Consider the following 25,973-nt stretch of genomic DNA (forward strand, 5'->3'; position numbering starts at 1 on the left):
ATTTTGTTGTCTTTCAGTGCTCTTGGTTCAACTGGAATACAAAAAGTAAATTCTTTATTCAAGTCACAAAAACCTTAATGGTTTGAATATTTTTATTCATTTGCTTGAAGTCTGCTTCAGAAGACATCAGGAAAGGAAGGAACAATCTATTCTTAGCATGAAAACCTACCTTTCATTCAAAAAGAATAATAGTTCACATTTACTAAGCACTTGATAGTTGATAAAGTGCTTTTCTCATAGTGCTGTTAACGCAGTGTCAGTAAGCAGATAGCAAGCTGTTGGACTAGGAGATGGGAAGATTAGAGTCCTGCCTCAGACATGACAGTCTTTGTGACCCTGGGTAAGTCTTTTAACTCAGTCTCTTTAAACTGCAAAATGGGGATAAGAACAGCACTTATGTTCTAGGGTTTTGTGAAGAATCAAATGTGATCCTGTAATCTTAAGCACTTCACAAGTGTTAAAAATGCTATGTAAAAGTTATTTATTAAGGCTCCTCTTAGAAAGCCAGCTTAGCATGTTGGAGCAAGTCTTGGAGATCTGAGTGAGTGGATTTAGGAACTCAGGTCACCTCACTTAGTTCCAGTAAGCAATTCTAAGACACAGTTGTAATTTTTTGGGAGATGGCATTTCCTCACTGGGAGTTCCCTACAACAATGAAGTAATGTCCAGACAAAAAAGAAAAAAAATGGGGGGGGTGCTTTGGACATTGGGCTCAGAGAAATTAAATTATATGCCCATGGTCATACTGGGCATACGTACATGGTTATACTACCCAATACATGTTTATTTTGCTTTTTCTATTTTCATTTTTTTTTCCATTTTCCATTTTCCATTTTTTATTTTTATTTTTTGCCTTTTGGAGGGCAATTGGGGTTAAGTAACTTGCTCAAGGTTACATGGCTAATTTTGTGTGTGTGTGTGTGTATGGGTGTGGGTATGTGTGGGTGTTAAGTGTCTCAGGCTGGAACCAAACTCAGGTCCTCCTGACTCTGGGGCTGGCATTTTACTCACTGTGCTACCTAGCTGCTCCTCTGTTTTTATTTTTTAAACTCCAAATCCAATGTGTTCTTTTTATTATATCACACATAGAATCTCTGAACTGGCCCTTTACAGTAATAGGAAGGAAGTGGAGATGGTTTAGGGAGAAAGATAGCTTTGGTTTCAGATATGTTGAATTTAAGAGGTCTAATGAACATCTAGTTTGAGATATCTGAAAGTTAGATGTCAGATTGGAGGTCAGCAGAGAGTTTGGGGCAGGACAGGTGAATTTGAGAATCAGCAGCATAGAAATGGTAATTAAATCCATGGGAACTGATGAGATCACCAAGTGAAGCAGTACAGAGGGAGAAGAGAAGAGGGCCCTTGACAGAACCCAGAGGGACATCTGTTTTTAGAGGGCATGATCTGGAAGAGGATTCAACAAAGGAGACGGGGAAGGAACAGTCAGATTGGAGGAGATCCAGGAGAGTGGTGTCCCAAAAAACCTACAGAGAGGAGAGTATCAAGAAGAAAAGAGTATCCATGGTTTAAAAGACTGCAGAGGGGTCAGAGAGAATGAGGATTAAGAAAAGGTCATTGGATTTGTCAGCTAATATTGTTAATAACTGGAGAGAGTGGTTTTGATGGAATGATGAGGTCAGAAACCAGATTATAAGGGGCTAAGAAAAGAGTAGGAGGAGAGAAAGCAGGGGCTTCTATTGTGGGTGGCCTTTTCAAGGAGCTCTTCATACAACTGAAAACAATCAGTATATCCCAAATATTTGCTTCTCTGGGCTATATTTCCCCAGTTCCTTCGACTGGTCTCCATTTAACATGATCTTAAGTTTCCTTTCTTTCTTGGTCATATGTCTCCAGAAGCTCTTTTTGTTCAGCTTTTTTTTTTTCCAGTCATGTCAGATACGTTGCGCTGGTTGCATGGCCACCATGCTTCAGCCTCTTCTCACCCCGGGGGCAAAGGCTGACTGCACTCCCAAATTCACAGGCCCCAAAGTCCACACTGCACTGACCTGTCACTTTGTCCTTAGCATCTATGGGTTGATAATTCTGCAAACCACCACAGTTGCTGGTGATCTGAAGTCCCTCCAGCCAGAGGCTGGTCAGGCCACCAGAGGGTAAAACCTTGGGCTCAAGTAGGGCTGGGCTTGGCTCCTAACATACTGTGCTGGCTGTTTCCTGCCAGCCTGCTGGGCTGTCTTCAGCAGGAGGTTAGCCTCTCTCTGTCATTTTGTGAGTTCTGTAGCCAGCTCTGTCCAGTCCCAGCTATGCAGTGATAGGCCTGGCAGTGGCATTTGCTGTTGGGGGGTCAACTTGATTCCACATTGGTCAGGCTTTGTCAGGGCCTGTGTGCCAGCCCCCATTGTCTTCCAGGCCTCTGCCCCAATTCGAATTTTAAGGAATTATTTTCTTCAGTGAACTTTTATTCCAGTTGACCAATTATGCTTTTTTTTTTTTTTTTGCCTTTTGGAGAGTGATTGGGGTTAAGTAACTTGCCCAAGGTTACACGGCTAGTTTGTGTGTGTGTGTGTGTGTGTGTGTGTGTGTGTGTGTGTGGATGTTAAGTGTCTGAGGCCAGAACTGAACTCGGATCCTCCTGACTCTGGGGCCAGCACTTTACTCACTGCGCCACCTAGCCGCCCCCCAATTCTGCTTTTTAATGGGTTATTTTCTTCAGTGAATTTTTTGTATATCTTTTCTCATATAAGAAATATTTCCTTCACCAAGATTTTGATTCTTTTTTCATGATTCTCTTACATAACTATCATTTTTGTACCCCAATTTTCTTCTACCTTTCTTATTTGATTTAAAAAATCCTTTTTGAGCTCCTCCAGGAGTTCTTTTAGGGCCTGAGATCAATTCACATTTTTCTTTGAGGCTTTGCATGTAGACATTTTGATATTGTTGTCTCCTCTTTTGAGTTTGTGTTTTGATTTTCTCTGTCACCACAGTAGCTTTCTTTTTTGTTTGTTTGTTTGCTCATTTTTCCAGCCTGTTTCTCAATTTTTAAAGTTAAGTTCTCCTGGCCTACAATGGGCGCTATTCCAAGATTCTTGCATCAGGGCCTCCAGGCCTGGTCACTCACCTTCTGGGTTGGAGATGGAGGCCTTGTTCACAGTTGGCTCACTGTACCACAATCTGATGCACCATGGCTGACCTGTGCTGGAGCTGGGGGCCTCTTGCTGCCTTGCCTGGGCACTATCTGCAATGGACTGTGCTTTCCCAAGTGAAACAGACCTTTCCTGCAGTCCTTCTAAGTTGTCTTGGTCTGGAAAATTGTTTCAAATCTCCTCCCCCCCTCCCTCCCATCAATTCTTTTGTGGGTTCTGCTGAATTAATTTTCAGACTCTTTTTTTTTTTTTGCAGGGGGAAAGGCAGGACAATTGGGGTTAAATGACTTGCCCAAGGTCACATGGCTAGTAAGTGTTAAGTGTCCGAGGCTGGATGTGAACTCAGGTACTTCTGACTCCAGGGCCTGTGCTCTATTCACTGCACCACCTAGCTGCCCCAAAATGTCAAGTTTAACACAGGACCAAGGAATGTACCATGTGTGAGTGCTTGCGCGTGTGTGCTTGTGCACACACACACATACACACACACACACACACACATGCTCACACACACACTGAAACAGCATGGTAAAAGGGAATGGGCCGAATCAGTGTCAAAAGGAAATTTGAAGAAAAATCATTCGATCTGAACTACAGCTTTTTTTCTTTTCTTTTTTTTTTTTTTTTAAAGCAATCAGGGTTAAGTAACTTGCTCAAGGTTACATGGCCAGTTATTTCTGGCTGTGGTGCTGAGTATCTGAGCCTGGATTTGATCCCCAGGTCATCCCGACACTGGAGCCAGTGCTCTTACTCGCTGTGCAACCTGGCTACCCCTATACAGCTTTTTTTCATAAAACTTTCAGGTGCAGGAGAAATTTCTTCCTAAGACATGTAAATGTTGGTATTTAAAACACTGTCATGTCTACCCTTAATTTGTGGAGATGGAGCTGAAAATTATTGAACTGTTTAATGTCATTTAAAACCTTAAGGTATTCAGTCAGAAAATCCAGTTAATGATATGCTGTATTGTATCCCTGAAATGACTATCAAAGCTTGTATTTCCCCACTAATTTTACTGTCAATTAGTTAATCTTACTATAGGCAAGCCCCTGATGTTCAATGAACCTCATTTTCAGAGCTGTAACTAGGATGAAGAGACTAGGACTTTGCTGCAGGACCCTGAAATTTAGAGGGAGTAGATGGCATTTGTATTCCTTCAGCAGGTAGAAATAGTTGTTCTATTTAGCAAGAACAATTAAGTGAAAATAGAAAGCTACCACAAAAGCAATTAGAAGAGAGGGGCCTAGATCTGAAATCAGAGAACTAGGGTTCTGATTCTGCCTTGGGTGGGCTGAGCTCAGTTTCCTTATCTGGAAAATGAGATTGGGCTAGAGATGCCCCAAGGCTCTTCCACCTCTAAATTTATGTTGCTTTGACTCTGTTCTGCTCCTCTGCTCCCAGCAGCAACTATAGCCCTATGTGATCTCCCTGGCTTGGTTCTGCCCTATAATCTTGCTGTCTCACAGGGTTTCCCTCCCCCATAAGACTTTATTTTCAAAGATCTCTTCATGAGATTTCTATTCCCCAGTCAACTTAATCTCAAAATGCTGATGTAAGGGTGCATTTAATACTGCTTGCCCCAAGTGCCAGAATTGCTAGTTACATCCCTGCTTAGTTTCCTTATCTGTTGTCAGGGTACAAGGTCTCCTATAGAGTAAGACTGCAGGGACACTACTTTGGTCCCAAGCTAGCTCCCTTTTATTCCTATTTCTTATCTCCTGTTGGCTCCATGGAGTGGCCTATCTTCTTCCTTCCAGTTATTACAGTCTGTTACGTCTTGATTAGACTGTCTCCTCCCTGATCCAGTGAGGACCAGGAATGCAATCTCCCAGATGCTCCTGTCCTTGAAGTAAGCACATAGAAATTAATCTTTAGAGTCTCAGGATTTTTACTAGTAGTAACTATATGGAAACAGTAAATTATAAAATTTCAAAATGTCTCAGTAAACATTATCTCAGATGTTCAGAAGAATAGAAGAGAAGCAAACTCTGGTCTTTCTCAGTTTTCTGTTTCTTCCCACTTATTATTCTAAGCTTGAGAAAGAATCCAATCTCTTTCAGTTTCTGAGATGGCTTTCTCACTATCAATCTCCTTTTTATTTTTTCTGCTGGAGATGTGGGAAAATTGGAACACTAATGCATTGTTGGTGGACTTGTGAACTGATGCAACCATTCTGGAGAGCAATTTGGAACTATGCCCAAAGGGCTATAAAAATGTGCATCCCCTTTGATCCAGCAATATCACTTCTAGCTATATCCCAAAGAGATCATAAAAAATGGGAAAAGGACCCACATGTATAAAAATATTTATAGCAGCTCTTTTTGGTGGTGGCCAAAAACTGAAAATTGAACGGATGCCGATCAATTGGGGAATGTCTGAACAAGTTGTGGTATATTAATGTAATGGAATACAATTGTACTTTAAGAAATGGTGAGCACGGGCGGCTAGGTGGTATAGTGAATAGAGCACTGGCCCTGGAGTCAGGAGGACCTGAGTTCAAATCCAGCCTCAGATACTTAACACTTACTAGCCGTGTGACCCCAACTGCCCTGCCCTTTCCCCTCCAAAAAACAAACAAAACAAAAAGCAAATAAATGGTGAACAGACCAGCTTCAGAAAAATCTGGACTTATTTGAACTGATGCTGAGTGAAATGAGCAGAACCAGTAGAACAATGTACACAGTGATAGCTACAGTGCGCAATGACTAACTTTGACAGACTTAGCTCTTCTCAGCAATGCAGAGCCCTAAAACAACTCCAAAAGACTCATGATGGAAAATATCATCCACATCCAGAGAAAGAAATACGGAGTATTGCAGATCGAAGTGGATAACATCGTACATAGTAACAGCAATATCATATGAAGAAGAACTGTGAATGACTTAGCTTTTCTCAGCAATACAATAATCCAAGATAATCCCAAAGCCTCATGATAAAAAATGCCATCTGCTTCCAGAGAAAGAACTGATGTCATCTGAATACAGATCAAAGTATACTATTTTTTTCCCTTCTTTCCCCCTCCCTCCTTTCTCCCTCCCTCCTTTCCTTCCTTCCTTCCTTCCTTCCTTCCTTCCTTCCTTCCTTCCTTCCTTCCTTCCTTCCTTCCTTCCTTCCTTCCTTCCTTCCTTCCTTCCTTCTTTCCTTCCTTCCTCCCTCCCTTCCTTCCTGTGTTATTACACAAAAGGACTAATATGGAAATGTTTTACATGATTGCACATGTATAATTTACATCAGATTATTTATCATCTCAGGGAGGGGGGAGGAGAAAGGAGGTAGTGATAGAATTTGGAACTCAAAACTTAAAAAAAAACCCAATGAATGTTAAGAATTGTTTTTACATTTAATTGGGGGAGAAATTATTTAAAACTAAAAAATGAAGGTGTTGGACTAGATAGACATAACAATCCCTTCTAGCTCTTGATCTCTGATCTAGTCTCCAGAATGAGATGGGGCTTTGTTTTCAGTCATTTCAGTTGTGTCTCACTCTTTGTGACCCCATTTGGGGTTTTCTTGGCAAAGATAGTAGAGTGGTTTGTCATTTCCTTCTCCAGCTCATTTTATAGATGAAGAAATTGGGGCAAACAATTAAATGACTTGCCTAGGGTCACACAGCTAGTCAGTGCTGGGTATCTGAGAGTATCTGTACAAATGCCTACTCTCTCCACTGTGCTGAATGGGACATAATCTGTAAGGAACACTTCTCACTCTGCATTGTAGTTTAGTGACCAAAGTCCACTAAATAGCAAATAAATGTTATTCAGTCATTCAGTCGTGTCCAACTCTTCATTATTTCATGTACTATATTGTCCATGGGGTTTTCTTGGCAAAGACAACTGTAGTGGTTTGCCATTTCCTTCTTCAGTGGATTAAGGCAAACAGGTTAAATGACTTGCCCCAGGTCACACAACTAGTGAGAGTCTGAGGCCACATTGAACTCAGGTCTTCCTGACTCCAGGCTCAGTACTCTATCCACAGAGCCATCTAACTGCTTTCCAAATAAATATACTTTGATAATTTTTATGGTAAGAAATGAATAGCTCTTTTGGTCCCTATAGTCATTAAATATTCCACCAGTATCTTCCTGCAGTATTTTTATAAAGATGATTCTGTGGCACAGTCGATGGTTGGCTTGGACCTCCTCATTGCCCTTTTCAGCTGTTCATAGGATATGAACATAACGACATTCCAGGATCCCAGCCTTAAGAAGGAGGGCATAAACCTAGAAGAATATATATCACCACATGTCATTTCATTCACCAATTTCTAAGTTAAATTTACAAATTTACAAGTTAAGATAATATAGGTAGCCTTCAATGATCACTGCTTTGCATTTCAGCACCTGGTTCATGCTATATATTAGGCATTTATACAGATACTTTCAGATACCCAGAAGGATCTGTGGTCTCACTAACTCAGAAACTGCCTTCAACAATTCAGATCCCATGACTTGTTCACATCCTCCCATAAATTCACAGGATCTTCCTCACATTCCCTTGTTTGTCAGTGGGACACCAGCTATTTAGCCCATCTTCTCTTTTTAGCATTCATTTCCTTCATGCTATCTCTTACTTCTTTTTCTTTTGGAGGGGGGGAAGGTAAGGCAATTGAGGTCAAGTGACTTGCCCAAGGTCACATAGCTAGTTAGGTGTCAGGTGTCTGAGGCCGGATTTCAACTCAGGTCCTCCTGACGCCAGGACTAGTGCTCTATTCACTCTATCTCTTACTTCTATTCTTCTTTGAAGTTCTTCATTGATTACATATTTCAGCTTGCTCCTTTCTACCCTGTGCCCACCCCATTGCCTTCTGTATGGCATTTACTTTATTTCTTGGGAGATTGTGGTATACCAATGACATCCCAATTCCAATGAAATTCCAGTTCCAGTTCCAGCAATGGCAGTAGATTGTTCCATACTTCATTTCACATAAATGCCTTTGCATGAACAAGAAACAAATAATTATAATATATAAATGGCATATAGAGCAATAGACTTTGAGCCCGGAACTTCAGATCCTGCTCTTACATTAGCTGTGTGACCCTGGTCAAGGTACTTAAGCTCTAAATGTTTAGGACAACTCTCTAGGACTTGTGTAGTAAGTATAGAAGCATCAGTAGTTTGCATTGGTGGAGGAAGCTCTTGAACCAGCCATTCCCCCACACAATAAGCATACTATATACCAAGTACTATGTGAGGTATTGGGGATATAAAGACAGAAACACAAACACTCCCTGTCCTCAAGGAGCTCACATTCTCTCAGGCAACATAGATATAAATACATAAAAAATACATACAAAATAATTTAGGAGAGTATGCACTAACAGTAATGGGTATAAGAAAGGTCTAATTAGAAATTGTTGCTTGAACTGAGTTTTTAAAATGACTAGGGATTCTAAAGAGGTGCAGAGTGAGTGCATTCCATGAATGAGGGATAGTTTGACAAAGCTGTGGAGATGGGGCATAGAGCATCATGTGAGAGGAAAAACAAGATAGTCAGTTTATAGACCAAAGTGTGTGTATGTGGAGAGAGAGAGGAACTAATGGAGAATAAGGAGAGAAAGGTAGTTTGGAGCCAAGGGCTTTAAACATAAAATTTTGTAGAGAAAATAGGGAGGCAGTGCAGTATATTGAACATGGTAGGGACCTGGTCCAACTTATGCTTCATGACTATCAATTTGACTATAGTGTGGGGATGAAATAGAGAGGAGAGGGATGAGGCAGGGAGAGCAACTAGGTTAAAAAGAAGTCCAGGCAATGGGATAATAAATAAGGGCCCGAGTGACTGTAATTTACCAACAAGTCTTTATTAAGTGCTCACTATGAGCCAGGAAATATGCTAAGTGTGAGGTAACAAAAAAAGGGCAAAACCAAGGTCTCTGCCCTCAAGGAACTGATGCTACTGTAATGGGAGAGAAAACATGCCAATAACTACATACATACAAAATATAGACATAAAGAGAAGGGGATGGATGAGGGAAATGTAGAAGGAGAACTGACAACATCTGGAAATTGATTGGATATATGGGATGAAGGACAATGAGGAAGAAAATATGTTTTTATTTATTTATATTATTTATATATAAATATATTTAGAAACATAAATATATTTATTTATAATACTTATTCCCAAGTTTGTGGTATTGCTTTTGTTGAGTCATTTTCCAGTTGTGTCCAACTCTCCATGACCCCATTTGGTGTTTTATTATCAAAGATACTGGAGTGGCTTACTATTTCTTTCTCCAGCTTATTTGATAGATGAAAAAACTGAGGAAAAGGGGTTAAGTGACTTGCCCAGGGTCACACAGCTAGGAAGTGTCTGAGGCCAGATTTGAACTGAGGAAGATGAATATTCTTGACTCCAGACCTGGCACTCTATGCAGTATGGTGCCACCTAGCTACCACTCTCTGGAGGCTCATCTGGATGGCAATCATGTAAATAGTCTGGTTGGATGCCTGGAAAGATGATGGTGTCTCAGGGAAGATAGGCAGAGAGGTAGGCAGCAACACCAGAGCCCCTTTGGGAGCTTCTATGTTAGTTTCTGTCACACCACAGAAACTGCTGATAATAAAGAATGAACAAGGATATAAGAAGAGAGTAGGAACAGAACAGGTGGCTTTTCCAGATTCTGCTGAAAAATATTTTTAAAATTCCGTAAAGAGTCCCTCATTCCTTCACTAAGACAGAGAATGTGAATGGCTCTTGTCCTTTTCACACAAATGGAGGCTGTACTTTTGTATGTGCCAAAATGTATATTATTGACATTTCCTCAACACCCTACCTTTCAAGGTCCTCAATTTTTTCATTCCTAGGACCTCAGTTTACTTGTAGCCTTGATCTTGCCACCAGTCACAAGTGTTTCATGTTCATAAACTATGAAATTGCTTTATCTTATAATCTTTTATCATTCCATCTCTCCCTCTTCCTCATGATTCTGAAATCTGTCCTTTGTTGTCACAATGACCTCCAATTCCTCCATCTTTCAGTTTTTTCCTAGACCATCATTCTCTTCCCTATCTGGAAGCCTTGATGAGCCAATTAAATTCTACACGATCCTCTGCTCTAGAGTTCCTTGCCCCCTTACCCTATCTCCTATCATACTTTGCCAAGACTGAAGCTTGGATTACTTCCATTTTCATTATCATCCACTGCCTTCACTCCCAATGATGTGCTGCTGAATAAAATTGGAGATTTCCTAATTATGCTGACTTGGGTCCGTTATGAATTCATGTTACATAATCTCAACTGGGCTCTCACAGCAGCAAGACAATACTTTTATATCCCTCTAATCAATTCACTATCCCACTCATTGCAACAACTTTTCCAGGCTTTTTCATCCCTCTTCTAACTTTCCATGTCACCCTTCCCTCCACCCTCTCAGCTGAGAACATTGCTTCATATTTCATTGAATAAAACTGAGCCCATTCGTGGAGATCCCTCTTCTCCCCTCCTCTTCCTTCTTAAATTACATCATTCAGATGTTCCCCCACCCCACGCCCACTATCATCTGCTTCACCCATGGGTCACAAGTGACCAGTCTCTCTGCCAAGGGTAACCCCTCTACAGGCACAGATGATTCCATTCCATCCTGTCTTCTTCAGCTTTTCCCCCACTATCATCTCCATTCTTGCTAATATTCACCTTCTCCCTATCAGTATACTAGCTGCTTCTCTGTTGCCTATAAATACACCCTTGTCTCTCTCATCCTTAAAACCTCCTCACTAATCAGTCCATCCCTGCTAGTTATATTTCTCCTCCCTTTAGCTAAACTCTTTGTAAAAGCTATCTAAAATTCGTGTCTCTATTTCCTGTCCTCTCAGTCTCTGTTATCTGACTTCCAACCTCATAATTCAACTGAAACTTCTCTTTTCAAAGAGAAATCTTTTTACCCGTGATCTCTTATTGCCAGATCTAAGGATCTCTTCTCAATCCTCTCCTTGACCTCTCTGCAGCCTTTGACACCCTCAGTCACTCTTCTAGGCATCCTCTTCTCCCTAGTGTTTTGCTATACTTCTCTATCTGGCTCTCCTCCTATCTTGTGAATCATTGCTTCATCCAGGTCAAGCCCAGAACTATGGGTGACCCCTAAAGCTCTGTCCTGGGCCCTGTTCTCTTCTCCCTCTACTTTTTGTCTTGGTGATCTCCTAAATTCCCATGGATTAAATTATCTCCATGTAGATGATTCTCAGATCTATTCCTCCAGGTCTAAGCTTTCTCCTGACCCCCTGATTCACATATCCAACTGCCTACTGAGAACTAAAACTGACTGTCCTGTAGATAGAGCACCCAATGTGTCCAAAAAAGAGCTCATTGTCATTTCCCTGAAGCTTTTCCTAACTTCCCCATTATCAAAGGCACCATCATTCTCCCAGTTACCCAGGTTTATAATCTCAGTGTCACTCTAGACTCCTCACTCCCAATCCATTCAAGGTAATTAGGTAGGGTAGTAGATGAACCTGGAGTCAAGAAGAATTAAAATATGGCCTTATTCACTTAATACGTCTGTGATCCTGGGCATATCACTTAACTCTGCTTTGCCTCCATTTCTGCATCTGTAAAATGGGGTTAATAATAGTACCAAGGGATTTTTTTGGTGAAGATTAAATGAAATACTTGCAAAGTTCTTTGCAAATCCTAAAGCATTATATAAATGCTAGGTTTTATTATATTCAGTCAACTGTCAAGTTTTGTCATTTCTTCCTTTATATTTCATATATATATATACATATCTTTAGGTATATATTCACATACACAGACACGTGAACACACACGTAGATACATACATGTATAAATGCACAATACATACATGTGTATATACACATATATGTATGTATATATACACATATCCCCTTCTCTCCACTGCCTCTAGCTTGGTATAAGCCCTCATCCCCTCACTATCATAATGGACTGCTAGTGGATCATCCTACTTCAAGTCTCTCTAGCTGTGTGACCCTGATCAACTTACTTAACCTTGTTTGCCTCAGTTTCCTCATTTGTAAATTGAACTGGAGAATGACATTGCAAACCACTCTAGTATCTCTGCCAAGAAAACCCCAAATGGGGTCACAAAAAGTTGGACACAACAGAAATAACTAAACAACAAAAGTGCATATATTATTAGCCTACTTGTTGATATTGGGGGCTGAGAACTCTTATCTTTTCTGCAGAGATTGAGAAATGAAACAAATTCTAATGTTCCCTGGGTGGAGAAAAACCCTGAAAACACCCTGGGTAAGGACTCAAATTAAACAATGATTCATGAGAAACCCCCAAGAGAGAATGTGGTCCATGTTAACTCAGATCTTGAGTAAGAACAATGGGCTTTCATATGAACACTCTGATCCTGAAGGAGTCCTTTCCTCTTCATTTTTATTAAAAGATTTATGTGACCAAAGTGAAGCAGTGTCAAAAACTTTGCCAAGAAAAGCAAAAGAAGAAATAAAACAACGAAATATACACCACAACTCTGTAAACTATTAACTGCAGCAGCAAAATTGAGAAAAATCCAGAGAAGACATTCCAGAAGGGAACATAGAAACAAGTGGAACATTTTAGTTATGATCTTACTTTAATTTGAAAGGCTTTAAACAGTGCAAGTGGTAGATATTTTTGGTTTTGGGTTCCTCTGGGGGCAGGAGGGAGGTGTGCACAGCTAGGAGTGCAGTGGATAGAGCATCGGGCCTGGAGAGAGGAAGATTCATCATTGTGAGTTCAAATCCGGTTTCAGACACACATTTGCTGTGTGACCTTGAGCAAGTCCCTTAACTCTGCCTCAATCTCCTCATCTGTAAAATGAGGTGGAAAAGGAAATGGCAAGCCATGCCAGTATCTTTGCCAAGACAGTCCCAAATGGGATCATGAGGAGTCAGACACAACTGAAAAATTACTCAAATATGTTCAATTTTTATTGTTTGTGTTTCATCTTTGAATTTTATTTTAAAAAAATAAAGCAAATGTAATGTTTTCACATGTTTATGCTTGCTATGAGGAATTTCATTGAGGGGGAAAAAAGATGGTATGTCCTAGACAGCTTCTTTGCTCTTTTTGTGGAAACCTAAGTTTTTGTTTTTGTTTTTTTTTTGTGGGGAAGACCTAGTGTGTGCAAAAGCTTCCCTGTATTCTAAAGAATTAAGAAAAATTAATCTTAACTAGGTAAAGGGAATATATAAAGCATCTACTATGTGTCAGATACCATACTAAGTCCTTTTATAAATATCATCTCACTTTATCCTCACAACAACCCTGTGAGATCAATGCTATTATCATCCCCACTTTACAGTTGGGGAAACTGGGACAAACAGAGGTTAAGTGACTTGCTTAGAGTCACATAACTCCTAAGTGGCTCTGAGGCTGAATTTGAACTCAGGTCTTCCTGATTCTCAGCCCAGCTCTCCATCCACATTGTGCCACCTGACACTTCTGCCAGAGACTAAACATTTCTTAGGAGCATTGGATTTAAAGCAGGAAGGGATCCCCCCATATTACTTAAAAGGTAAAGTTATTTACCCAAGATTCCATGATAAATAGTAGAGATACTAATCAGTAAATCAGTTGCCCATAAGGCCAGCATTTTCTACATGATGTATTCAGTAAATGCAACCCAGGAGCAGAAAAAATAAAATTTTTGCAAAGGATATGTTTAGATGGTTTATATGAAATTCATACAGTTCCTACTTCTTCTTGTGTTTTTTTTTTTTGTTGTTGTTGTTTTTGTCTTTTTTGGAGGGGGGAGGGCAGGGCAGTTGGAGTTAAGTGATTTGCCCAAGGTCACACAGCTAGTAAGTATTAAGTATCTGAGGTAGGATTTGAACTCAAGTCCTCCTGACTCCAGGGCCAGTGCTCTGGGCCTCACTGGGCCACTTAGCTTCCCCTCTACTTCTTTTTGTAAATCAGTTTGGAAACTAAATAAAAACCAGAATGATTAAGAATGGATTTGATGCTTCCCTTGCTTAAAACTTGCCTCTGTAACCTGAAGCTGCCCTCTTTCTCCACTGGGTGATGTGACATTTAGTATCAGTGAAGGAAATGCTGGCTCAGCTTCTGGAGGGGCCTGTAGACTTTGTATCAACTGGTGATACTCAGGAATCAAGACAGAAAAAATAAGATACTTCTAAATTATTCAACAGGGAGACTGGTATTGGAGGCAGTGAAAAATGGGTATTGCAACTAATGTAGCCAATTGGTTACAGGACAGTCTGACTCGAAACCGTAAACATCAACATAACTCCCTAACACCAACACCTGGAACAAAATGAAGTTTTAGACATGGAAGGTCCTACCCTTTGTAAAAAGCGGTCAGTCCTTCCCTCACAAGCATTGTCCATGCACATTTAGGAGCACTGGTGTATTGTCCTGGTGGTGAGTTCATGTATCTGGTCTTTACCACATCGACTGGAGATGCCACCACCGTGGTGCAAAATCCAGCACCAAAGGCTGACACAAAGTGGCAAGGTAAATTATCTACAATTTATCAAAGAAAGAGGGGAAGTTTACTTAGCAAGCACAGTGTTAGTTGCTGATTTTTTTAGTTAGTAGGTTGGACTCCGGGACCCTCTGTGATCATATCAGAAACACAACTATACTTAATGTACATTCAGATTTTATTATGCTGCTTTGGGGATAAAAGTAAGCTACATTCTGTAATGTGTTACTTATCTAGATCTACTGAGATGGGACTAAATTATTTTCAGGGGTAATTTATAGTCAGATTTTTTTTTAAGTAAATAGTATTTTATTTTTTCCAATTATATATAAGGATAGTTTCCAACATTCAGTTTTTATAAAATTTTAAGTTCCAATTTTTTTCCCTCCCTCCTTCATCCCTTCCCCTTCCCCAATTCAGCAAGCAATAGAGTCAGTTTAGCTGCTAGACTAATTCATGCATTGCTAGAATTAGAGCAATAGATGACCTAGCCTCTGGCCCCAAGTAGCTTGTGTTCTAAGGAGAAGAATATAAAAATCTAGTACCCATTGTAGAGCCTGGTTTAATGGTATCCTGGGGGGTCCATATATTACATGACCACCTTTGAAATGAAACCACCTTAAACAAGATTTTTAAGTGGAGTCCAAGGTGATGCTAATTAATTTTGCTCTTTATATGGAAATACATTTTGGATAACTACACATATATCATAAGTCTGGCATGTCCTCACTACCAAGATGGAAAGGCTTCAAGTGCCTGCCCAGCAATATCTGTAACTTGGACATCAGCCTGGTGAAGTTTAGAGAGGATTATCATTAAAGATAGCCAGCAGGTGATTTGAATATATTTTGTTCATTCATTTATTTTTGGCCACAGCAATGCACAATGATTATCTACTAAGGTTTGGATAAATTGTGATCTGTATCACTGGGAGAGATACCAAGCAATCCTGAAAACTATATCTTTTGAAGTTACTAGAAAAGAGAGAACACCTTGATAGGACTGTGAATTCAATTCAATTAAATAATGATTTATTAAGTGCTCACTATGTGCTGGAAATTGGGTTTACAAAGATAACAAATAAGCTCTTGCCTTTATGGAGTTTAATATGAGAAATCAGAATTTAATAGGGAGAAACCCCAAGAGAAAATATGTAGGATTGTTTTCATTATTTTAAATAACAAGTTACCTGTTAGTAGGTTGTATTTCAAAAGGTTCTCTTTTATTAAATCATAGGTTACTAGTTCTGCAGAATTGACAATAGCATTTCTTGTCACATTGGGTGCTGTCCCTGGAAAGAAAGTAAATAATTGCATAGATTTGATATAGGACAGAATGGTTGCTGGACTGATTTTGTTTTTAAATTATACTATCCTGTTTACTATTCAATACTAAAATTACCTTTCCAAAGCCCTCTTGTTCCTTCTTCTGATGCTATTGTTTTGTAGGCATGGAAAGTCCCAGTGTATCGGGGTTTGGCACCAGACAGGTTGCTCTGTGCTTGAAGTCTGACTTTTACTACATCTGTAGGCTGTGCCACTATGACTGCCAACCCTCCGGTGGTGCACCCTGCCAGGATCCTGCTTCCTATTCCCACTGCTGCCACCCCAGAAGGAAAAAAACAAAAACACTTATTTAAAATCTAGTTCAAGGTGCACAAATGCTCCTCTAGGACAAATCTACAATGATTAGCATTTAACATCTGATATCAATTTTGTTCAAAAAGGTTAAGTGCCTTGCACACATTCACACAGATAGTAAGTGTCAGAGTCTGGTTTCACACTCAGGTCTTTCTGGCTCTAAATGCAGTCTTCCAGAGAGCAAAGCCACAAATAGAAATTTTCACACCAGGTGAAGGAGGATGAATGATGCCTTCAAATGAAGTGGGAGAACACTGCCCCAAAGTGGAGCTTTGAGGACAACCTGCTACTGGAAAAAAGTCAGAAGGGGGAAAAGAGGAGTTCTGTGGAGGTATTTGACCCCCAGCCTTACCTATGGTAGCTTTTTATTTAAACGAATTTTTCTTGTTAGGCTGGTGCTAAAATCTGTTGTTTCTGTGTAACAGAGTGCAAGCAATTGTCAGCTTCCTCTAAATTTGGTGCCCTGAGGCAAAGTCCAGATCATCCTGCCCTCATAGCTCTGCCAAAAAGACAGGTGGTCAGCCTTGGAAGGAAGATCAGGCTGAAACCTACTGTCTATGTGACCATAGGCAAGTGACAACCTCTCAGTGCTGCCAAGAAGCTCTCTAAGAGTTAAGTTACAGAGATTTGCCAATTTGTATAAAGTGGGAGGAAGTTCTCCATACTAATAACATCACAGGTCCAAACCAAATATATATTTTTTATTTCTATGTATGGATATTCCACTTTTTAAAAACCATTTCTCCAAGGTGACTGTTAACTGCAGGATCATTCATTGTGTTTATATGAATTGGCCTTCTACTACACAAAGGTTCTCTTCTAAGGCACCAATGGGGCATGAACTTGAGTCTGGATTTTAAAAAAACTGTCTCAATGGCACAAAAGCTTGGTCAGGTCCAGCCTCATTCAGTCTGGGGAGGCTCATTGCCAGGCTGGCCAAAGGGTGATGAATTTTCATTGGTCACCACCTTCTAAGCTATAGGGATGCTGTTACTTTAATGCAAACTGCATCAGTGGAGACAACACCTATACTGTCAAAAGAATAAATCATTGAAGCACTGTAATAACCTGTGTCCCTTTGTAGTTAATTTAATTTAAAACTGTAACCCCACTTCTGATCATATCTAAGCACAGGGTCCTCCTGGGGGACTCTCTCTCCACCAGCCTTGCTGAGACCTTGGTCATTCATTTGTTGGAAGAGAGGTGAAGGGACAGATGCTAGTGGGCTCAACAGGTCAAACTATTTTCCTCTCCATTTCCTACAGTTGAGCTTGAGCATCTAAAAAGGGAGAGCAAACTGGAGAGAAGGGGGAAAGGATGTTGCTACCACCCTGCTGCAGGACCTCACTGCCCATTGCAATAGCCTTCTGGTTGTTCTCCCTCTTCAGATCTTTCCCCACTCCAGCCATAAGCATTTATATAGTGCCTATGGTATGCCAGATACTGTGCTAAGCAATTTTTTTAAACAAATATTATCTCCTTTAAGCCTCACAATAATCCTGGGAGGTAGGTGCTATTATAATTCCCCATTTTACAGTTGAGCAAAGTGAGGCAAAAATTTTTTTTGAAGTCTGACTTTTACTATATCTGTAGGCTGTGCCACTATGACTGCCAACCCTCCGGTGGTTTAAGTTATTTATCTTGGATCACACAGCTAGTAAGTGTCTGAGGTAGGATTTGAACTCAGGTTTTTCTAACTACAGGTCCAGCACTATCCACTATGCCACCTAACTCCCTATTAGAAAAGTTGTTGTGGGGCGGCTCAGTGGCACAGTGAGTAAAGGGCTGGCCCCTGAGTCAGGAGGATCCGAGTTTGGTTCCGGCCTCAGACACTTAACACCCACACACAAAAATGAGCTGGGTAACCTTGGGCAAGTTACTTAACCCCAATTGCCCTCCAAAAGGCCAAAAAAAAAAGTTGTTGTTCAGTCATTCACTCATGTCACCATAGCATGCCAGCCCCTTTTGTCCTCCATTACCTCTCAAAGTCTGTCTAACCTCATGTTCATTGCTTCCATGACACTATCCATCTATCTCATCCTCTGCCCTCTTCTTCCCCTTTTGCCTTCAATCTTTCCCAACATCAGGGTCTTTTCTAATGAGTTCCTTCTTCTCATTATGTGGTCAAAGAACTTAAGCTTCAGTTCAGATCTTTCAGTGAATAACTTGAATTAATTTCTTTACTTATTGACTGATTTGACCTCCTTGCTTTCCAAAGGATTCTCAAAAGTCTTCTTCAGCACCACAGTTTGAAAGTGTAGATTCTGCAGTATTTAAAAAATTGATCCTCTTGAAAAAACAAACAAAAAAAACCCCAAATCAAAACACCATGTAACTATGATAACTAAACTTTTCCCTGAAGAAAAAATGAGAAAATGCTCCTCTCTCCTTTCTTTGCAAGGTAAGGATTCTGTTAAACTCAGCTGATGTATCAGTTTTGCCAAGCTGCATTTTTTCTCTTTTTTATTCTTTGTTAGAAGTAATGGCTATATAGGAAATAGAGGAGGAAGGGATATATTTGAAAAATAAAGGTGCTATAAAAGCAAAATATTCCAATTTATGAAAAAATATTGATTCCCTTGGCTAGAAATTTTAAGTTCTACTTCTTTATCCCTATTAATATAGGTATAATTTCATAAAATTTCAAGTAGAACCTAGACATCATAGAAACAAAACAATCAACTGTGTTATTTATATGCTCATTATAGAACATAAAATTAAGATCTTTGTTCTGATGGCACTAGTACAGTTTTGGCATAAAGTAAGCACTTGACAAATGTTTATTGATGGATTGATTGATTCTTATCATAATCATTAAACCATAGTTGAAATAAGATGGAAATTATGCTTGGATAAAACCTAGACTTGAAACTTGGGTGTCATCCTTAACTCCTCACTGTCTCTCTTACCCCCACATTCAATCTATTGTCAAGTCTTGTTCCTAACATTTCTTCCATATATCCCCTTCTCTCCTCTGATGTTGCTACCACCCTGCTGCAGGACCTCACTGCCCATTGCAATAGCCTTCTGGTTGTTCTCCCTCTTCAGATCTTTCCCCACTCTAGCCATCAAAGTGATCTTCCTAAAGTGAAGATCTAAGTCACCCCAGCCCATTCACATTCAATCACCTCCAGGATCAAAAATAAAATCCTCTGTTTGAGGTTCAAATCCTTTCATAAACTAGCCCCCACCCCTCAGCTTTTGCATTCTTCTTACACATTATTCCACCCTCAAGTGTGATGGGATTCAGTAACACTAGCTTCCTTGCTATTCCTTGATCATGGTGCTCCATCTTCCATCTCCTAGCATTTTCACCTGCTCTCGTTCATGCCTGGAATTCTCACTGCTTTCTGCCCCCCCAGGCTTCCTTCAAGTCCTTCTACCCTTAAAGCTGGTGCTCTCTCTCTGTTGATTGCCTCCTGTTTGTCTTGCATGGATCTGTTCTGTGCTTAGTTCCTTTCATATTTTCTCCCCATTAGCGTGAGTTCCTTGGGAGCAGGGACTGTTTTACCTTTCTTTGGATTCCCAGGGCTTAGCACAGTGCCTGGAACTTAAAAGTGCTTTTTTGTTGTTGTTTAATTGTTCAATCTTTGGGACTCTGTGACCCTGTGTACCATAGAACGCCAGTAGTGTCCCTGGGGTTTTCTTGGCAAAGATACTGGAGTGGTTTGCCATTTCCTTCTCCAAGTAGGTGCTTAATAAATGTTTATTGATTAATTAATTGAACCAAAATATATTTTATTGTAATCTTTTTTTCAGGTTTAGTATTTCATTTCCCCCCTAAATAAGTCTTTTCTTTTTGATTATTTGTCGGGAGTGCAAATTGGCAAACCTTTACTTAGCCTTTTCTTTCTACTTCCACCTTAATAAAATGAACTATAATGAGTAAAGGTATTTGGAAACCCTTAAGGTTCCAAGGGTGTTACATGTGGTATCCTAGAAGTAGAACTGGAAGGGACCTAGGTCATCTAGTCCAAGCCCCAATTTTTCCCAAAGGGGAACAAGCCCAGAAATGTGGCTGAGATTTGCCCAAAGTGATCCAAGTGGTAAGTGTCAGATCTGGGATTTGAATCAGGTACTCTGACTCCAAATTTGAGAATGTGCCTTCAAATGACTTCAAGAATGTGTTCAAATACATGAGCAGGTATTGGAAGTAGACTTTGAACCCATCTTTTCCTGCCTCCAGTTCAGCACTCTCTGTCTATATGTTAAGTCTTGCCACTGGACTTTGATGACTTTGGAAGAGAGAATAAAGTTGATGACTTTGCTCAGCTCTGCCTCAAGGCATCAAGACATTGCCTCCTGATGTCATTGGTCCTCTTTGAAAACAAAGTGTCCTTAACCCTACTACATGAAATTGTCTAAGATCATTAGACTGTTTGAGTCACTGTGTGAAACACACTCACACTGATAACCCCATACACACACAACACAAGAATCCACCCTCCTTCCATCCCATTACTTTCTCTTCCTTTGTTGTAGAGCTGTTTGGCGGTGTCATAGAGGCCGATTCTAATGGAGGCAAAGCTCATTTGCCTCTGCAGCCCAGCATGCAGCCCACTGTACAGACTTCTTGGTCCTTCAGTTTTCACCAGTGTGACAATGGTCCCCAGGACTCCTTTATACCTGACAGCTTTGGTGATCTGGGCTTCACCTTGAATCTATAAAGGCAGAAAATGCAGTTGGAATCTTGGTCCTGAAGAGATACAGGGAAGTACCTCCTTCTCTTCCTCAGAGGTGGCATAGTGGATACAGCACCCTGCCCAGAATCAAGAAGACCTGAGTTCAAATTTGACCTCAGTGGGGCAGAGTCAAGATGGCAGAGTAGAAGCAGGACCTCCTCGGGGCTCTGGCTTCCACCTACCCCAATCCATGTAAAAAAGAGACTCTAAACAAACTTTGGAGCTGCAGAACCCACAAAATGACACAGAGAAGCTAACCTCCTGCTGAGGACATCCCGTCAGGCTGGCAGGAAGCGGCCAGCGCAGTGCTCTGGGAGCTGAGCCCAGCCACTTGGGAGCCGAGGTTTTAGCCCCAGGGTGGGCCTGACCAGCCGCCAGCTGGAGGGACTCCAGATCACCAGCAGCTGTGACCATTTCCAGATTTATCAACACATAGATGTGAAGGACAAAGTGAGAGGTCAGTGCAGTGTGGACTTTGGGACCAGTAGTTGGGAGTGTGGCAGCTTTTGCCCCCAGGGCGAGAAGCCGCTGAGATGCCTGGCACAGCCAGCACCACATGGCAGCTGCAGCTCCTGACCTGCAGAGTGTAGGGGGACCAAGTGACCAGTCTGAGGGGTAATCGTTCTTGCTTTAACCTGCTTAGACCTGGATTGTGGTCTAGGGTGGAGGTCCTGGGGTGTGTGACCAGCTTGCCAGAGCGTGTGGAGGCCTCAGAGAGGGCACCCAACAAATACCTCTGGCAGTTGAGAAAACCCCAGCATTTGGGATGAAAGTTCCCCTGTCTGGTGGCAGAGTCCTACTGTGGCAAAAAGCCCAGGGGTCAAGTGACTGAGGGGATGACCAGACAAAGGAATCAAAACAAACAGAAGACTCCAACATTAGACTCCTATTTTGGTGACAAAAAGAAGCAAAGCATGGAACAGGAGGAAGATAGTGAAGTCAGAACTCCTGCACCAAAAGCTTCAAAGCAGATTTGACCTCAGATACTTACTAGCTGTGTGACCCTGGGCAAGGCTCTTAAACCTGTTTGCCTCATCTATAAAATAAGCTGGAGAAGGAAATGGCAAATCACTCTAGTATCTTTTAGAAGAAAACCCCAAATTGGGCTACAAAGGTTTGGACACAACTGAAACGACTGAACAACTTTTCCTTGGAGAGGTGATACACTCTGTGTGTGTGCGTAATGCTGTAGAACAGAGGTGTCAAACAGTTGCTCCCCCCATCCCCAACCCTATGCAACCCCCAACATTCCTGAGTGGGGCAGCAACCAGATTAAAATGTAATTGGGAAATACTGAACAAAATAAATAAAAACGCAATAAACATAGATGATGTTAATATATGGTTTTCTAAGTCTATCTGCAGCCTGGAGGGATCCTTATATCTGGTTTAGTGACTGTTTCTATCTGAGTTTGACACCACTGTTGCAGATGCTATCAGAGTCCATGGATATGTCAGGTTAGCTTTTATGCCCTCTTAGTTACAAAAGATGTCTCACTGGAAATAGTGGGGAGAGGCAGGGAATGAGGAGGGAAAAGAAGGGGAAGACAGACTCATGAGGATATCTAGAAATTACTGTGTGGTATAAAAACCAAAGTCTTCACCTCTCTTCCTTCTTTGCAGAGATCAAGGATTAGGGGTTGGACCTGGAGAGGTAAGATATCGGATATACTGTCAGACATGGTTTTGCTTAACTGCTTCCTCCTCCCCTCTCCCCCCCCCCCCCACCTTTTTAATCTTTGTTACAAGGGATGACTGATTGGGTAGGTGAGTGTGGAAAGATATATTTGAAAAGAAGATGTAAAAAAAATGATGTCAATTAAATAAGATTTGTTAAATCTTATTTATTTAAAATAAATTAATTAAATAGTATTAAAAGCAAACATCAATAAAACTTTTAGAAAATTTATGGCAAGTCAGAGGGAATAGTGGCTACACTATCGGGAAAGTGCAAACTTGGCAAAATCTCATTGGTTTACAACATTTTTCTTGGAAAGTGAAGTCAAGGCTTCAGGAGACTATCTTGTCCATGTTGTGTCCAACTTTTCATGACCCCATTTGGGGTTTTCTTATCAAAGATACTGGAGTGGTTTGCCATTTTCTTCTCCGGTTCATTTTACCAGTGAGGAAACTGAGGTAAATAGGGTTAAGTGACTTGCCCAGGGTCACACAGCTAGTAAATGTCTGAGACCAGATTTGAACCCAAGAAAATGAGTCTTCCTAACTTCAAGCCCAGTACTATCCACTGGGATTCCCAGCTGTTTCCTATATTACTGTTTTGAATGATTGTCTTTCCCCCATTACCCCTCTTTCTAAGCTCATTGGGACCAAACCACATTTGAGGCCAGTTGGGGCCTATTTGGGGCCATTTGTCTCTGGACTTCTTGGAGGACCTCATTGGTTTAAAATAAAGCTTAACCTCTCCCCCATCTCCTTTTCCTCAATATTATCCCCCGGGACATTTCCACTTTTAAAACATGTGACTTTACTTATCACAAAGCAAATATTCTCTCTGCTATGAAGAGCAGAATTTTCTGTCAGTAAAAATATGTACATTTCTCAAAAGTAAATATTGAAAAGTTTCCCCTCCTGGTGTCCTTCCATGTACTGCTTCTTTGACTACCTTTCACTCTACCTCTCTCTTACCATTAAGATACAACTATGTGGTGATGGTGATGAATTTGTTCATAGGTCTCACTGGAATGAATGATTGATCGGTTCATAGGTTCATAGATAAAGACCTGGAAGGGGCCTCAGAGACCAGCCAGTCAAATCAATCTCATTTTACAGATGAGGAAACTGAGGCCCAGGGAAGGGAAGTGACTTGTACAAAGTCACTCAGAGTAGTAAGTACCCAAGGTCACTGGGGAACCTCATATCTTGATAGGCTTCCTAAGTCCTAAGTGTTTTTCTCACAGTTCTGTGAAGTGTATTATTCTCATTTTAAAGTTGAGGCCACTGAAGCTTAGAGAGTGTGGAGGTCTTGTTCATGGTCACACAGATAATAAGTGTCAGATCTGTCTTTCCAACCCAGGTCCAACATTCTCACTACTCTACCACTTTGCCTTTCTAATCTGGGAATGAGATCCTATTTCAGGGGCATCCAGAAATCATGGGCCTGGATCAGTAAGGAAGGAAAAGGGAAAAGGAGACTCTGCTTTGAGCTGTCTCTGATGAAGGCCTACTCATGACTATCTGTGTGACCTGGCAACACTCCGCCTCAAATTTCCTCATCTGTACAATGCAGAGGTGGAACCAAATTGATCCTGTGTCTTCCCTCCTTCCCCACTCCCAATTCTCTTTGCTTAGCTCTATTTTTTTTCTTTTGGATCTTACCTTAGGGAGAGCCAGAGCCAGAGCCAGGCTAACAGCAGCTCTTAAAAGATAAACTAACCAAGGCAATCAATCATTGGTTACCTTAATGATCCCCTGATTAATATGGGAATGGGCTTCAATTTCAACTCATTCTTTCATTCATTTGATCATAGCCCTACAGCTAGAAGAGATCTTAGAGGCTCTATGAATCACTTCATTCATAAAATGTGGGAACTTGGATCTGGAGAGGTGAAGTGATCTTGCTGAAGATCAACTGATTCTACTTGATTTCATTATACTTTTTTTTCCTTTGAAGGGGGTAAGGTAGGGCAATTGATTAGGGTTAAGTGACTTGCCCAAGGTCACACAGCTAGTTTTGTGTTAAGTGTCTTAGGCCAGATTTGACCTCAGGTCCTCCTAACTCCAGGGCCAGTACTCTATTCACTGAACTACCTAACAGTTCCAGATTTCACTATACTTTGATCTTACTGCATAGGCAGAAGCAAGGTCCTCTGACTCAAGAGCCAGGGCTCATAAGTCTTACATATATAAGATAAAAAAATCAATATATTAATAAATATGTAGATAGAAAAGCATATGCATTTATATATTTACAGTAATATTTATAACTACATACAACTACATTGGTCCAAATGTCTTAATGCAGGTTTAAAACTTAAACCTTAACCAGATTTAAAATTCAAGTTTCAAACTTGATTAAGGTTTTTGAGATATAAGTTTTAAACTTAAGTTTTAAATGTATTTATTTAAAATTAATTTAAAACTGTGTTAAAACTTTTGGGACAATATATCTCTCCTGTCCTCATCTCTTTCTCTCTTTCTGTCTCTCTCCCTCCTCTATCTCTTTCTCCTCTCCTCTCCTCTCCTCTCCTCTCCTCTCCTCTCCTCTCCTCTCCTCTCTTCCCATCCCCTCCCCTCCCCTCTCTTCCCCTCCCTTCCCCTCCTCTCCTTCTCTCTCTCTCTGTCTCTCTATCTCTGTCTCTGTCTCTGTCTCTCTGTCTCTGTCTCTCTCTGTCTCTCTCTCTGTCTCTCTCTGTTTCTGTCTCTCTGTTCTCTCTCTGTCTCTGTCTCTTCCCCTCCCTCCCTCTCTCCCGCCCCATATGTGGTAAATACAGAGCTCATTGCAAAATGCTCACTTTTGCAACAGGCATTATCTTACTTGCAGCAGATGATCGCTCCTCTTTGGGGATGGGGATGAGCGGCGAGACTGGACAGAGCCACAGAAGAGGAACTCAAAGCTCCTATTCTTTTCTTCAGCCTACTCTTCCTCCTCCCCCTCCATCTCCTTCTCATTTTCCTACCTGTAGCCGGACTTTGGCGGTGTCCAGCGGAAAGGTGACCAGATCCGCGATACAGGCGGCGGCTCCAGCTCCGAGGAACTTGACCCCCAGGCAGGTCGGCACATCGGAGGGTTTCAGCCCCACCATCACAGCTCAGCTAGGGTTTCCCACAGGGACCGGCTTCAATGGGGGGCTGGAGGGCGATGGGGGAGGGAGGGGGGCGCAGTGAAAGAGGAGTGTTTCCCCCCACTAAGACTTTGGGGACAAGGCAGAGGCCGGTGCCCACTGCCTGGGGATCTGCATGGTTCTTGGGCGCAAGTACACGCACACTGTGGGCGTATACGAGGATGCAGTGCTCTAGGGGAGCCTGGAAGCGCTCAAACCTCGGGCTACAAAGTCCACTCGATGTTTCTGGTGTTGGACCGGCTTCTTTATAAAACCCCAGACTGCGCTAATGACGGCGGGGTGGGAGGAACTTGACCCCCAGGCAGGTCGGCACATCGGAGGGTTTCAGCC

The 25,973-nt window shown here is 41.3% G+C and overlaps 1 protein-coding gene across 1 annotated transcript; it reads right to left on the reverse strand.

Annotated features, from left to right (window-relative positions):
• Positions 1–7,196: 7,196 nt before the first annotated feature.
• Positions 7,197–25,604, reverse strand: UCP1 (uncoupling protein 1). Its single transcript, XM_069105059.1, has 6 exons — positions 25,479–25,604; positions 20,623–20,821; positions 15,922–16,119; positions 15,710–15,811; positions 14,378–14,558; positions 7,197–7,323 (listed from the first exon to the last, which is right to left on the reverse strand). Exons 1-6 carry the CDS (start codon positions 25,602–25,604, stop codon positions 7,197–7,199), a joined length of 933 nt encoding a protein of 310 aa, XP_068961160.1.
• Between the last annotated feature and the right edge of the window lie 369 nt (positions 25,605–25,973).

The sequence above is a fragment of the Petaurus breviceps genome, unplaced genomic scaffold, assembly GCF_028583685.1.
Source record: "Petaurus breviceps papuanus isolate PSGF00001 unplaced genomic scaffold, PetGlider_PUasm1.0 76, whole genome shotgun sequence".
Taxonomy (NCBI): Eukaryota; Metazoa; Chordata; class Mammalia; order Diprotodontia; family Petauridae; genus Petaurus; species Petaurus breviceps.

Excerpts from the sequence above, each read along its gene's own strand:
- UCP1 (XM_069105059.1), bottom strand. The coding sequence starts at position 25,604 with ATGGTGGGGCTGAAACCCTCCGATGTGCCGACCTGCCTGGGGGTCAAG. Across the intron at positions 20,822-25,478 it reads CCGCCAAAGTCCGGCTACAG|ATTCAAGGTGAAGCCCAGAT; the intron begins GTAGGAAAATGA and ends CTGCCTTTATAG. Across the intron at positions 7,324-14,377 it reads CTGACCGCTTTTTACAAAGG|GTTTATGCCCTCCTTCTTAA; the intron begins GTAGGACCTTCC and ends ATATTCTTCTAG.